A 14,453-nucleotide genomic window follows, 5' to 3' on the forward strand; every position below is an offset into this window, starting at 1 on the left:
TGTTCTCCACAACAATAAAGACTGGGGTATCATTATAGCATATATAATATATACATATCCAGTTAGTTTTTGTAAGTTCCTAAACCTAGTAGTAATGGGTTAATTGGCTACTGGTGTGATTCAAAGCTTCCTGGAGAAATGTATGACAGCTAACAAACCTCTGCACATTATGTTGCTTTAGGTTCGGACTGCCTTTTGTACTGTACATGGAGCGCACTGTGACCTGGGATGCTCTACAGAAAGAGATCCTGGAGAAAATGAGACATCTATTGAGACCTGGGGTCTATATACAGGTAGGAAGAGGAACAAACAGTTGGCCTTCTATATGAGCTTGAAAAATCAAGTCAGTGAAATTACTATTAGAAAAATATTGATGTACATCCCTGTTGTTTTTCTGAATACATCGTGTTAGTACGCCAGATGTACTGTTCTCACAGAAGTATTGACATTGGTGTCTGTGTGTAGGTTGGACCTTTCAGTCTTCGGGTGGTTGGCGTTGTTGGAATCACCTACCTCCTTCCTCAAGATGAGCGACCATTGTGTCACCCGACTGTGGATAGGTGAGTTCTGCTGTTTTATACAATAAACAGTCTGTTTACTGATTAATTAGGGCTGAGGGTTAAACCAAAAAAATATTGGGGATAATTTTGAATGAGATGTGATTTTGTTTTGTTTTGAGTTACACAAATGTATCTGTCTTTAATACAGCGCGTGTATCTGCATACAGTATATGCTCTCGTAAATCTCCAGGCATAATGCCTTTCACATTGAAAAGTTGGAAACACAGCCAATAATATAAATATACAAGACATTTCATTTTGTTTAAAATACTTTATGACTTTACTATAGCCCAGCCAGGGAAATGCAGATATTTAAAACCAAGAGTGTTTTCTCAGCCTTCATTTCAGTGAAAGGTGAAAGTGAGGGATGTTGAAATAAAAGCAAACACTGTGTATACATATGCACACAAAGGCAAAGATGGCCATGATTTGGGTAATGGGGCAAGGTTAAAATTACATCCATCTTGTTCTCTAATCTTCTCTTAACACATACACGCCCCATCATTTTTCTGTTCCTCTTTTAGGCCTGACATGCCCTAACATGATTTTGACTGTTTGTTAAAATGCCAGTTTAGCATGTTTGGCTAATACCCGCATAAGTTCACTAAACAAGTAACAACACCGGGGCTCCATAGATATGTATTAATCAAAGTGAAATCTAATTTGTTTTTGCCATTACTGTGATTGGCCCATTTATAAATGACACCTGCATAAATGACTTAATTTGTTTCCCGCTTTTATTCTTTCCACCACAGAGCATACAAGTCCTGTGGACAAGGGGGGCCACCACATGTGAAGATTGTGGTGGAGTGGGACAAAGAGACCAAGGACTAGTGAGTGAAAAACATTGATAATTGCTAGAGGTCTGTTTTGTTTTATCTAAAGTATGTTTGTTCTGCACTGAATGAAAAGCAGCCAGGTTTTAACATTTATTTGCTGTTTGTTGCTAAACTGTTTGGGAGACATGCAGATTACATTTAATTCAACTTTTGTTTGGAAGAATAGATTAAGCCAATCGATTTAATAACTCGCCTTGTAGACATAACATTGAATGTGTCATTTATTGTAATTTTTTTGAAGGCCATTAACATGCAGGTTAACAACTTGTCAGTGTAAGTGATTATGTAGAAAGCAAAGTTGAGATGACAAAATTTTAAAGTTGAATACTAAAGTTATGAAAAATATGCCTGAATGTTACAGTGGTACGTGTCAGCTTTGAAAGAGATGTGAACAATAAGCATTGTCATATATGACCTGAAAGTATTTAGCAGGCTCCAACTTACAGCCAAAATTGGCAGATTTTGATCCTTAACTGGCCAATCAGGTCATCCAGTTCTCACCTGTTTTTTTAACTTAATGTGACTGCTTGTTGGCTTAGAAGGCAACAACTTGCGACAGTCACAAAAAATAATCTCGCCCACACATCACTGCGCCTTCCTGTGTCAGTTAAGAACACAGTTGAAGGTGAGGCAACATTTCAGTAAAATTGATGGTGACAGGGATTGCATTGTGCTGGATTTTTGAAAAGACAGACTGTGAAGTTAAGCAACACCTTAAACTAAACAAGGGCTGTCATATAGGACTAAACCTATTTGAGCCCTTGAATCTAGTTGCCTCCCACTATGTTCATCTAACTGCTATTATCACATTATTTGCATTTGAAAGATAAACTTGCTTAATCTACTTACAAATGTGCCTAATCTGAAAACAGTTGTGGTTTTGAACCAAGTAAACACCAGAGTCTGTTTCGCCTACACAACCAATAACATGTCTGCTCTTATTTTTAAAAATGACCATGTTGTGTGGTTAACACACACACACGCACACCATTTGCTGGGCAAATAGAAATGTGTTAAAACAATTACATCAACTGTCTTGAAATGTTATACTCTGATACAGGAAGCAGTTTGACCAAAATCTCAAGGCAGCTCTTATAATCCTCACATGACTTTGCAGTTGAATGAATGGACGACTGTGCTTCATGTTTCCCACAGTCTGTTTGGACACACTGAGGAAGAGTACATTCCTGATGCTGAGAGTGTGTATCTGCACAGGGAACAACATCATCAGCCGCAGGCTTGCACCCTCGCTCAGTGCTTTCAGCTCTACACCAAGGAGGAGCAGGTATCATTGTGACTGCACACATAGCTGGTGCACACAGATGTACACACACACACGTGGTCCATTACTGCACTGTCAGTAAATTGACATGTGGCAGGGGAAATCTAAGATTTATTTTCTAATGTCAGTGTTTAGTATATTTTCAAGTATAGCCTCACATTTGTCTCCTCCCAACTGGTTTATTATTTTTCTGCTAAAGTTCAAAAAGTCTTTCACTCTCTGTGGTTTTACTGTGTATTTGACTCCTAATGCTACGTTTTGAATAAACCAGAAATTCTGAGCGCAGACCTACATATACATTGTGGTTTGACTTGCCTGCGACTGCTCTGGTGGAGAATAGAAATAAGGGAGAAAAAAACTCATGGCCTCATCCTTTGTGAGGCCTATTTTATAAGCAGTGTGGTTTGAGCTCGTCCTTGATTGCTGCTGCCTGGGCTCTGTGTGTTTCAGCTGGCCCCAGACGATGCCTGGCGCTGTCCCCACTGCAAGCAGCTGCAGCAGGGCCGCATTAAGCTCAGCCTGTGGACACTACCGGATGTGCTCATACTGCATCTCAAGAGGTTCAGACAGGTATTTCAGCTTAACCAAACACTTGTTAAAATAGAAAATAAAAACTACATCTACTTTCTGAGTATCAAGGGGAAGATTCACTCTGGTTTTTATTTTGCATGAAGTTGTTATTTATCTGTGTTTGTGCTGGACTTAATCTTCAACGGCAGGAGTTCTCAAACCTTTACAACTTCTGCTTCCGATAAATTCTGAGGACCACCTTCCCAAATCAGTGATAAAAAAACCTGACAAAAAAAGAGAAAAAAATTACAGTCAGCTGTAATGGTCAAAATACATATTCTGCTTACCCACAGTGAGACACTTGGGCTTGCTTCTGAGAAATAATGAGATCAAGGTTGGGTAGGTGAGAGGCTGACACGCAGACTAGCATTCAAAGTTGTTTTAGGTTTGTTCCTTGCCTTTGATTTTCTGATGGTCACAATGGGAAACCCTGATTTGCATGACCCTGGAGCATAGATGGGTTTAGTGCCTCATTTGACAGGACTTTACCACATTCAACATACTGTGTGTTCGGCTCAGCATCGCTGCCTGTCATTATGAATCCAAATTGAATTTATTCAGGGTCATATTTCCTCACCACATGCTTTAGAGCTTTTACTGATGCACGGTTGTCTCCCACATCTTTTTTGAGTTTTAAAATCCATTTTGTGTCACTGCATCCGAGGTAACGGTACCCAGCTAACAGTGGCAAAACACGTTTGCCTTTACCTGATTGATGTGGGAATATTCAAATGTAACCTAAAAAAAATGAAAACTATACCTTCCTCACTTGAGGTATATTAATATTTAATATATTTAAGAGGTGTTATTTTATTTTATTTTAAAGTAGTCATCCTTTGTAGGTTAGACTAAATGGACCTTAAATGTAAGGAAAATGCTGGCTAGCATTCCAGATAACTCATCAAAGCAGTTGTAATTATTTTAGCTACTTTTCATGAAACCACAAATAAACTGAGACTCAATGATTCTGTCTGAAAATGGATCTGGCTGTGACCTGTGCAATATCCCTTTTCACTCTGTATAAAAAGCTCTATATAGTGTACACATAACTCTTATTAAAATTTTTCTATTTTTATTATATCTTGTACATTTCTATTCTATTTTTATTTAATGTGTATTCTCTTATGTTGTGTTGTGTTGTATCTGAAGCTGGTGTAGCAAGTAAATTTCCCCAGTGTGGGATCAATAAATCTTATCTTATAACAACACCCTACCACAAGTGCTATAGGCTGCAACTAGTAAGTAGGTTGGAGTCGTCCTTTAATGCTGATCTGTTTATCTTGGTGTCCGTTTTAGGAGGGGGACCGGAGGGTGAAGATGCAGAACATGGTACGGTTCCCGCTGATGGGCATGGACATGGCACCCCATGTGGTTAAAAGAAGCCAGAGCAGCTGGAGTTTACCTTCTCATTGGTCACCATGGAGACGGCCATATGGCCTGGGTAGAAACCCAGATGACTACCTGTATGACTTGTATGCTGTGTGCAACCACCATGGAAACATGCACGGAGGCCACTACACAGGTAACGCCATAAACAATTGTTCTAGTTCGGGGCTTTATGTGGGCATTATGAGGATATAGAATTGGACTTTATAGATATGTTTTCAACATCGGTTTTGACCCATTCTTCCCTTTGCTTTGAACTCACAGCCTACTGTAAGAACTCAATTGACGGTCAGTGGTACTGCTTTGATGACAGTGAGGTTTCACCAGTAGCTGACGATGACGTGTGTCAGCAGACGGCCTATATACTGTTCTACCAGCGGAGGACAGCTATTCCCTCGTGGTCAGCCAACAGCTCTGTTGCTGGTCAGTATTTCCTTCCTGTCTGTCTTATAGCTGCTGTATTTAGAATTCAGGAGGTGTCATTTGCCAATAAACAGACTGCATAAAGAATGTGAACCGGAGTACCCATGTGAAGGTCCTAAAAGTAACCATGTAGTCAGTGTCAAAGGCAGCACTCCTGACTGTGCTGCAGTTTTTTTTCCCAGTGTGTTAATATGATGTTCTATAGTGTAGACTTGTGTATTGTGAGTTGTACTCTTATGAATGTCTTTATGTTTTGTTTTGCCGTGAAATTGTTGTGTTGAAACCGAAGATAAATTCCCAGATTGTGATTAATAAAGTTTTCTTATTCGTATTCCATGTTAACATCTTAGAGTAAAGCATCACTCATCTCATGATTTTAATGTGCATGGACCTACCACACGGACCCTTTTGGTGAATTTAAAGTTTTTATTGTCTTTTACGCAGGTTCCACCAGTTCATCCCTGTGTGACCACTGGATCAACAGGTTACCTGGCAGTAGGCCTGCTAGCTTGGCCTCTGGAGCCTCATCCAGACGCACCTCTCTGGCATCCCTGGCTGAGTCCGGAGAGTTTCCAGGAGAACGCAGTGAAGATGATGGTGAGATGCTTATATTTGTTTTAAATTATTTGATTTGACAGGTGTTGGATTGTAATTCTTTGTGATTACATGCACATGAACAGTTGATGTTTTCACACTCATATTTTAAATTTCAGCTCCTAGTTCTACCAGAAGCATAAAGTTTACAATTAGCTTTTGATTCTGAACTTTGTAGATGCAAAACTATGTTAGAGTAATGATATTCATCCATCCACACACCAGATGCGACTAGACTTTTTTGAATTCAGAAGACCAAAACCAATATAAAAGAGAATACATGTGGCAAATCATCAGACCCAAATGATGAACAGAAACAGCTTCAAAGAGACAGCTTTGCTTTCATTGTGTCTCAGTATAGTCCACCTTTAAAGTAACACAAACCTTTGTACAAGACGCGCAACACTTCCTCTACACACAATGTTTCTGTTGAAATAAAAAGATACCACCAAGGTTTCCCAGAGTTGTAACTCACACCTGAACTCAGCAATGCCAACCCAAAATAATTTAAAATTTAATATAAAAGAGGGAGAATATCGCATGGCATTTGTCACATGTGACTGGGACAAGACAACATGCTTGACAGAGCTCTGTACTGTGGGAAACCTACTCACATACTGAGTGAATCCAAATTGAGACAGATGGATTTCGGCTTGGGCTGCTGTTTGTGGTTAATATAAATGTAGGCTCTGTTTAACCCATCAGAATACAGGGTCAGCACAGTCCCCAAATATGTTGACCAGGCAAACTGGTATTTAACTAAAACTTTCACAGATCTCACTATGGCTTCCAAATTATGTATTATGTTATACTTTGTATTTTTTTTATATGTTAGAGTGCCTAAACATTTAATTGTGGTATCAATACTTACCTGAATAGTAGTGATTATTTTTTTTATTAAGCCATTTGTGGTAAATATTTACAAATTTATAACACTGTGCCAAAAGATATTACAAAAGCTTTAACAAAAATTTACAAAATCCATGGGTGTTGGCACTGCATGAACTTATTTCATTAGATTGGAAAATTGTTAGTGTAATTTGTATTCATTCTCAAGAGCACTTTAAGCCCAGTTGAGCGTGCTTCACTAAAAGAAATTTCCTTTGTAAAATGTTTCCTTTTTTTTAGGAGGATTCTCAGTCCGCCCTTTTGTGAGGAGCATTCAGCGCCAGAGCTTGTCTTCCAGGTCGTCCATCGCTAGCCCGTTAGCTTTCAGCGACAGTGGAATAAAGCCTTCTTGGTCGCTCTCTGCGAAGCTGCACATGAGATCCAACTCGCCGTCGCGTTTCTCACTCGACTCTCGATGTTCTCCTCCTCTAGAGAGGATAGGAGAGGCCTGCGATGACAAGGTTTCCACGTCCTGTTTTGGCAGCTACAGTAGACATGAGCGCTACTTTGGCAGCAGGTCTCCTCTGTCTATGATGGAAAGCAACTTGAGTGACCAGGACAACAATAAAAGGTTCCTCGATATGATGTACTGCAGGGCTCCCACTCCAGTGGAAAAGAAGAGCACCAAAAATGAGCCAACAGAAAATAACAACCAGATTACAGCTATAGACCAAAACATTCTACCTACCCAAGCTACTCCCTCCAAAGAACAGAAACGTAAGAGCAGTATCGGAGGATTTGCCTCAAAGGCAGAAAGCACAGGCTCCACAAAGAGTTCCACCAAAGTGGAGCAAGAGAAAACCTCCAAAAAGCGTTTGTGCTCAACCTACAAGACCTCCACTTCTGAGACGTCTTCCAGTACACCTGTGAAAGGCAAAAAGATGAGCAATACTAAAGAAAAGAGTGTAAATGCCAAGAAAAGCACCTCTACACCCAGTGGAACTCCCTCCAAAACAAAGGAAGCAACGCAACCCACAGAGGCAACGCCACAACATAAGCCATGCGTCCGCTCCACACCTCAGTCCTCAGCTTCTCCCTCACCAACGGCAAAGAAGAATTCCAGTGTCACTGAGAAAGGCTCTACAAGTAGTCGAAAAAAGCTGGTAGAAAGGAGCTACAGCAGAGATTCTATGCACACTAGCCCTCTGGTCGACAATCTCCGAGGCAGCACGGTAGCTCGCTCTTCGCCGTCTAAGAGTGGGGAAAGCAACCGACCTGAGAGGAGGTTTGTGAGGAGCTCCAGCAGCAGCTCTTCTGTCACTAGCCTGCGCTCACCCAGCATATCCACCAGAGATCTGCAGCGCAGCAGCAAACCTGAGGATAAAGGGTTGTCTTTCTTCAAGAGTGCCCTTCGACAAAGGGAAAGCCGCCGGTCGGCTGATTTAGGAAAAAGCACCCTGCTTGCCAAAAAGGCCTCCGAGAGGACATGCAAGCAGAATGGACAAGCCAAGGACATCAGTGGTGATAAGGGAAAGACAGAAGACGCTGTGTCCTCACAGACGTCTATAGAGACTCATGGAGGTGAGACAAAATCAGAGACAAAGGCGTCTTCCAAGCCCCCCAGCTCTCTCAGTCGCACTCTATTAAACGTTGGCAAATCCAAGTCTTCCAGTTCTGAAGTAAGTCTCAAGTCTCCCGCAAACGGGAAGAAGCCTCTTGAAAGGATGGCATCTTCCCGAAAGCTGTCATCAAGCATGCAATCTCCTGCACGTACAACACCGAGGCCTCAATGATACAACTATAGTACATTGAACTCACATAATGCAGCTATTTTCTTTGTGCCTAAGTTTCAGTGAGCACCAGATGTATTTGTAAAGAGACCATTTTTGATGTTGTGTTTTTTTACACTCACATCAGATGCATATGCTGGCTTTGAGGTTTGAATATTGGCTGCCAGCTTTGAGTATTTTTAGCTGTACTGGATAAAAGATGAAGAACACTTGCCTGGTATGCTGCCAGTCCTAGTTTTTAAAGCAGTGTATATTACTAATTACCACTTTTGAGCATTAGATATGATATTGATACAAGTGAGAAAATTGAGTGCAGGGTGATCGCTTGACACATAAAATGTTTTCTGGCATGAAAGGTACATGAGCATGCCATATGCATTCAGCTGTACAGCACGTATTTGATTGTGCTGACAGCTGACAGAATTCCCTGTTGGAATCTTGAAATCCAATTATCTTTTTTTCCAGACAAGAGGCTTGTTATATCTTTGCATCGCAGCAAACAGTACGTTTCGTTTGCTTGAAAAATATCCTGCCGGAAAAACCTGATTTGAGCCGCAGCACTGTACATTAAGATACATTCACCTTGTATGCACCAATAATGCATAATTGGTCATGTAGAGTAACATTTTGAACTGATAGATTCTTTCAGAAATAAGCTGGCTGTTGATGTTTAAACCTGACTGTTCTAAAAGCATCAGTGAGAACAGAACCGTAACATCAAAAATAGTCTCTGGACAAAACTGAGTTGATGCTCACACACACACACACGCACACACACACACACACACATACACACACTCACACAAACACAAAAGAGTTTCATTCCGAAATAATTGTGGCTAAAAATTCGTAGTAGTTTTCATTGATTGTTTTAAGTAAAACCTGCAATCTGTTTTTCAAATACTCTCTGCATACACCTCAAGCATTGGTTCATAGGGGGTAGTATGAGAGGATTTTGTTTAAAGCTATGGAGGAAAAGACATTAGTTAACGATATGCACTAATAAGTACTTTAATGAGAGTACCGAGGATTGATGCGTAGCCGAAAAGACAAATAAGAGACGATTTTAAACTTCCTGATTATGAAAGAAATGTAGAGATTATACAGATGGCAGGCCCTGGACCAAAACAGAAAATGATTTGAGATGACAAATCAGTCAGTACACACATCAAGACAAATTTTCCAATATTTTAAAACTTTATTTTTGTTTAATACAAGTACTTTTTCGATAGAAATGTATTTTATCAAGTTAACTACTTTTTTCTCTCAAAGGGACGGTGTGTTTTGGAATGAAACCCTTTAAAATCAACGTATATAATTACATATATGTGTCTGTACAAAATATACAGTATATAACCATTTTTCCTTTCCATGAGCAAGATGAAAATAATCTTAAGCGCCTTTCAATGCTGTACACAGAAACAAATAATTGCCTTTGGCAACATTGTAGTCTACTACTGTATGCATCACTGAGTAGGAATGTTGAATTTGTTCGCACTTTGTATAGATAAAGTAGTTTTCTTTTACCCAGAACAAGCATATATATATATATATAAATACACACTAACTTAAAATGTAATTATCTCATTTTTAATACGTTGTCGGTTCATGAGTTCCAGACATATCGTAAAGTATCGTCAACAGGCCTTAGACTTGAAATGGTAAAAGGGTACATTCATCTCAATGTTTCAGGGGTCATTTTAAGAAATCACCTCTTTACTACACCTGGTGCTGTAACAGACCGATGCTCCTCTGGCACTGATATTTCTTAAATGAGCATATTTTCAAATGCTGATGTTCAGAGCTGTGACCACACACTTCAGTGAACCAGAAATCTGTCGGCAGCATTTATCATAACCTGTGGTACCTCACTGGAGAAAATGATACGTTGCCATTTTTTTTCCTTCATCAGGCTGAAACAGAATATTAATAATGAGCCATGTAATCAGAAGTACATTTATATTGTCTCTGAGCAGTTGTTGTCCAAATATGAATATATAGGCTGAATTATCTAAACTGCATGGTATATTTATTTTGCAGTGTAATGATAGAGGCAGGATTTGGTCACTGCAGCTGTTATGATGCTTGGTGGTCTTTTTTTTCACCAAGCATTTTTTTTCCATCAGCTTTATTATTGTTGAATTACCCCAACTGCAATTGCAATATTCATACGTTAGATACCAGCACAGTGTATGTTTTAAATGAATGAATGTGGTTATGCCATTTAAATCAAGCATTAGTAAGTAGTTTTTACTTTAAAAATTAACATAATCTTTAAATTATAGATCTACCATATTTCTCTCAACTGTTTCTCTGTAGCATCTACCAGGTTTACATTGGTTCTCAGATGGTTTCAGAAGAAATACCACTCAATTTAAAGATTTATGTATGATATTTAAATGGTCTTTGGTCAAGTCAGCAGCCTTATTGTGCCTGGCTTTAAATGGGTCACACTGTTTTTGGTCAGAAGGATTTGCCTTTGGAGTAAGCAGTGCAAATCAAATAGTGAGAGCAGTTTTCTACATCCCGTGATGTATAAATTAGATGTGAGGCAACACAGCCGCACCACGTTTTTCTGGTGGAATGCATACAGCTTGTTTTCTAACCAGGCATCATTATTTGTTACTCAGAGATTCAAGCTGTGAACAAGCTGTTCATCACTGCACTGTTGGCAGCCAAAATTGCTATATGGTGACATTTTTAACCTAAATTCTGCCCAGAAATGCTTTATTAAAACAGCCATCTGTTGAGAATACTAATTAGGCCATAGAAACATCACAACACATAACAAACATACATTATGTATTTGTTTACTCATACCTGTAGTTGGGTAAGGTTCTGAATACATTTCTTTCTAAAATGTAAAACCAGATCATCAAACCTGACATTTAGAGGGGAAAAAAAACCTTCTGAAGAGTCTCAGTCAGTTTACCTGTTAAGGGATCAACATGAACAACACAAAAACCCTTTTATGCATTCTTATTATCTTTATTACTGTCACAAGCTAACCAACAGCTCAGTCTCCCAAAACCTTGTGGGACCCTTTTAGTCTCCCACCATTGGGAGAGACAAAGAAATACAGTGGCTATTTTGTTCAAACTGCCAGTGACCATAGAAATAACATGCTGCTGTTTAAATGTGGTGGTATTCCTTTAGCTGCTCTTTTCTACTTTACAATGTATTCTATCAGGAACCTGTGCATGGCACTTTGGATCAAAGCAGGACAATTTTATGTCATTTTGGCTTTCACCGGCTTGTTTGCCTGTTATAAAGTCTGTTATTAAGTTGTAGTGGCTAGTGTACATTTTAGAGCTGGATCATGCCATTGCACTTATGTGTTGTCTATTCCTTCACTTGCTAAATAAGACGTTTATTGGTCCATTTACGCAGCCAAAACCTAGTGCATTAGGATGTGAGGCCCCTCACTTTTGACATTTTGAATTAGTTTTTGGTGGCATTGTAAACTAGGATCAGTTGACAATGTGAGTCATACTGTGTACTGCTCTTAATATTTAAATATTTTGTTACATTTTATGATTGAATTATTTTTCTCTACAGTAATCTGAAAGCTGAAGCCTGTCCATTTTTTTCATTTATCCATAATGATTACGTTTATAGTCACCACATTGCCTACACTACTGTTTTTTTTCTTACATGTAAGATTAGATGAGACATGATGGTTAATTTAGTAATTTAGTAAGCTAGTTCAGTAGCAGTTGTAAAGAGGTCTGTAGTATATTGCAGAGCTGATTTGAACATCTACAGTATTACTTTGGTCCCGTTTTAAGTCACAGGAACCTTCTGTTATTTAGTCATAAACATGAAGCTTCAAATCATAAAAAATTCAGTTTTATTATGCCTTGGCCAACACACTGTTGGTAGAGCAATAATCCAATAATCATGTCATTCATCAAATAGACAAAAAAGTTATCTGAGTATTGAGTTAGCAAAAAGTGCAACTTGGCTGACTTTTGAAAGCTCAAAAGGCCATTGAAAAAGAAGTACTGTACTCCATATGAGAAGTATTTACATTTCCAATTAATCCAGATACACATTACCCATTGAAACAATATGTCAAAAAGAGAAAATGAACATCTTTACAGAATAGATTTTCCTATTTAGCTTTCGTCACAGCAGTTATTGTCTATGTTTTTTTGTTGTCAATGTACAGAATTGAGAATAATTAAGGAATGCAGTATTGCATGAAAACGCTAATGCATGTATTTAATTAACTATGCAAATCTGCGGCTGGTAAAGTAGAAAGCAGAGCATGGCTGGTATATTCCATTGCTTAATTTGCACACCATTCCAATATTTAGAAATTGTAAATTGCAGAATGTTTCATCTGTACAGCTAAAAGGATTAAAACTTTCAAATCTCGCCTATATGAAAATCTATTTAATGCCATAATTACTTTTAGCATTCTACCATTTAATGTTTATATATATATATATATAAACATTTCTCATTATTTTATTTTTGAATTCTGCTGATCTGTGCTCTCTGGGTGCTCCTACCTAACTGGTAGGTTACTGTCTTTTTTGTTTCCTCAAGATGTTTAATTATTACTGTTGTACACCAGCAGAAACAACACTATGGATGCGATAATCTCTATGTGGTTACTAAATAGCCTCATGTATGTATGTATGTATGTATGTATGTATGTATTGTGAAAAATCCTTCCATTAGTTTACAGAAGTGATACATGTTGAAATGTTCTCAGCTGCATCAAAGATGTGGTCGGTCTAATATAAAGACAACTCAAAAAACTATATATAAATATATATACATATACAGTATATAGCTAAATGCAATAAAGAAAACTTGTGAATTTGTAGTTTTATATTACAGTATGTAATGAACAATGTTCAGTTAATACTTTTTGTAGTATTTACGCCACATAAATCATTTCAGTCATGATGTGATTTTTTTAATTTGAAACAGGCAGTTTATCAGCAAAGAAACGGCAACTTCCAAACATGCTTTAAAGCAGCACCACTATTTGTTTGTGATAACTGGAGAAGTGGGTATAAAACATCAATCACTCTAATTGTTAAAATGCACATAGGATTCCCTGCAGAAGTTAATTAAGATTAGAGAATCAGTTCATTGAGTTATTGTTGTGATACAGCTGTTTTGTTGTTAACAGAGTCACAAAAAGTTCCACTTTTAAAAGGTGAAACCATTAATTAACATTATCTGCAACATGTTTTTGTAGATGTTTTACCACTGAATCAAAGTTGCAGTAACCACTAAAATACCTAAAATCCTACATTTGAGCCACAGACACTGCAGATGCTGAAGTTCTACAACCACACAGCTGCACGGACACACGTAATATTAAAGGACTTAAAATAAGGAACTTCAATTGTGAGTTTAGGCTAAAACATATTTTTGGACTTTTCTGAGGCAGATAGTTTAAGCTTTTAAGCATATTTTTTTTAGATGTAAACACTACAAACAGACGATACTGAGACTTTTCAGAAGCCTGAAGCAAAACACATTGCAGTGAATAGTTTATCTGTCTTTGGATGATGCAGAAACCAAGGAGCTGTGTAATGAATGAATGTCATGAGTCTGATTTAGATTTTTTTTTTTATAAGCCAACAAATAACACTACAGTGCTAAATTCATAGCACTTCTCTTCTATGACTTTTTTTATTATGATTTTTTTTAATGTATCATTTATAAACCATTTTGTAAAATATTGTTGCATTCATTAAGATTTTTTTTAAGGCTGTTTTACTGTATTCCTTGTTGTACCAGGTTCATGAGGTTATAATTGACATACAATTGACACTTGCATTGTCTGAACTGGCCTAATCATTTTTTTATTTTTTATTTTTTTTTTTTACATTACATTAGTAATAACATTATCCCTGATCCAGCATTTGCTTCTTAATTTTTACTTAATTTTCTTTTTCTACTTTTTTAATTGTTCTGACATTCATTATTCAAAGTCTTCTATGTTAATTTATTTCTCTTTTGTTGTCATGTATGCACTTTTGATGTCTTTTTTTTATTTTATTTCTCCAAAAGGACAAATGTGTATATACTTTGTTGGTTTACCCATGCAAGTACAAAATGAAAAATCTGATTAAAAATATTGAAACATAATGGTGTGTTAATATTATGGTTTGTGGGTGTATTTGTTCCTACACTAGAGGGAGCTTTTCTCTAA

At 37.8% G+C, this 14,453-nt stretch overlaps 1 protein-coding gene across 1 annotated transcript in view; it reads left to right on the forward strand.

The window, feature by feature from the left end:
* Window positions 1-14,126, forward strand: part of usp31 (ubiquitin specific peptidase 31) — a 17,731-nt gene extending 3,605 nt beyond the window's left edge. Inside the window, exons 8-16 of the mRNA XM_035654769.1 lie at window positions 182-293; window positions 466-560; window positions 1,316-1,393; window positions 2,555-2,684; window positions 3,132-3,251; window positions 4,548-4,773; window positions 4,902-5,060; window positions 5,505-5,657; window positions 6,783-14,126. Of these exons, the coding sequence (XP_035510662.1) occupies window positions 182-293; window positions 466-560; window positions 1,316-1,393; window positions 2,555-2,684; window positions 3,132-3,251; window positions 4,548-4,773; window positions 4,902-5,060; window positions 5,505-5,657; window positions 6,783-8,275 (2,566 nt within the window). The 3' untranslated portion in view covers window positions 8,276-14,126. The remainder of the gene's footprint in view (window positions 1-181; window positions 294-465; window positions 561-1,315; window positions 1,394-2,554; window positions 2,685-3,131; window positions 3,252-4,547; window positions 4,774-4,901; window positions 5,061-5,504; window positions 5,658-6,782) is intronic.
* The last annotated feature ends 327 nt before the right edge of the window (window positions 14,127-14,453 follow it).

Source organism: Morone saxatilis, unplaced genomic scaffold (genome assembly GCF_004916995.1).
Source record: "Morone saxatilis isolate NCDOM2014 unplaced genomic scaffold, NCSU_SB_2.0 Contig14, whole genome shotgun sequence".
In the NCBI taxonomy this organism is placed as follows: Eukaryota; Metazoa; Chordata; class Actinopteri; family Moronidae; genus Morone; species Morone saxatilis.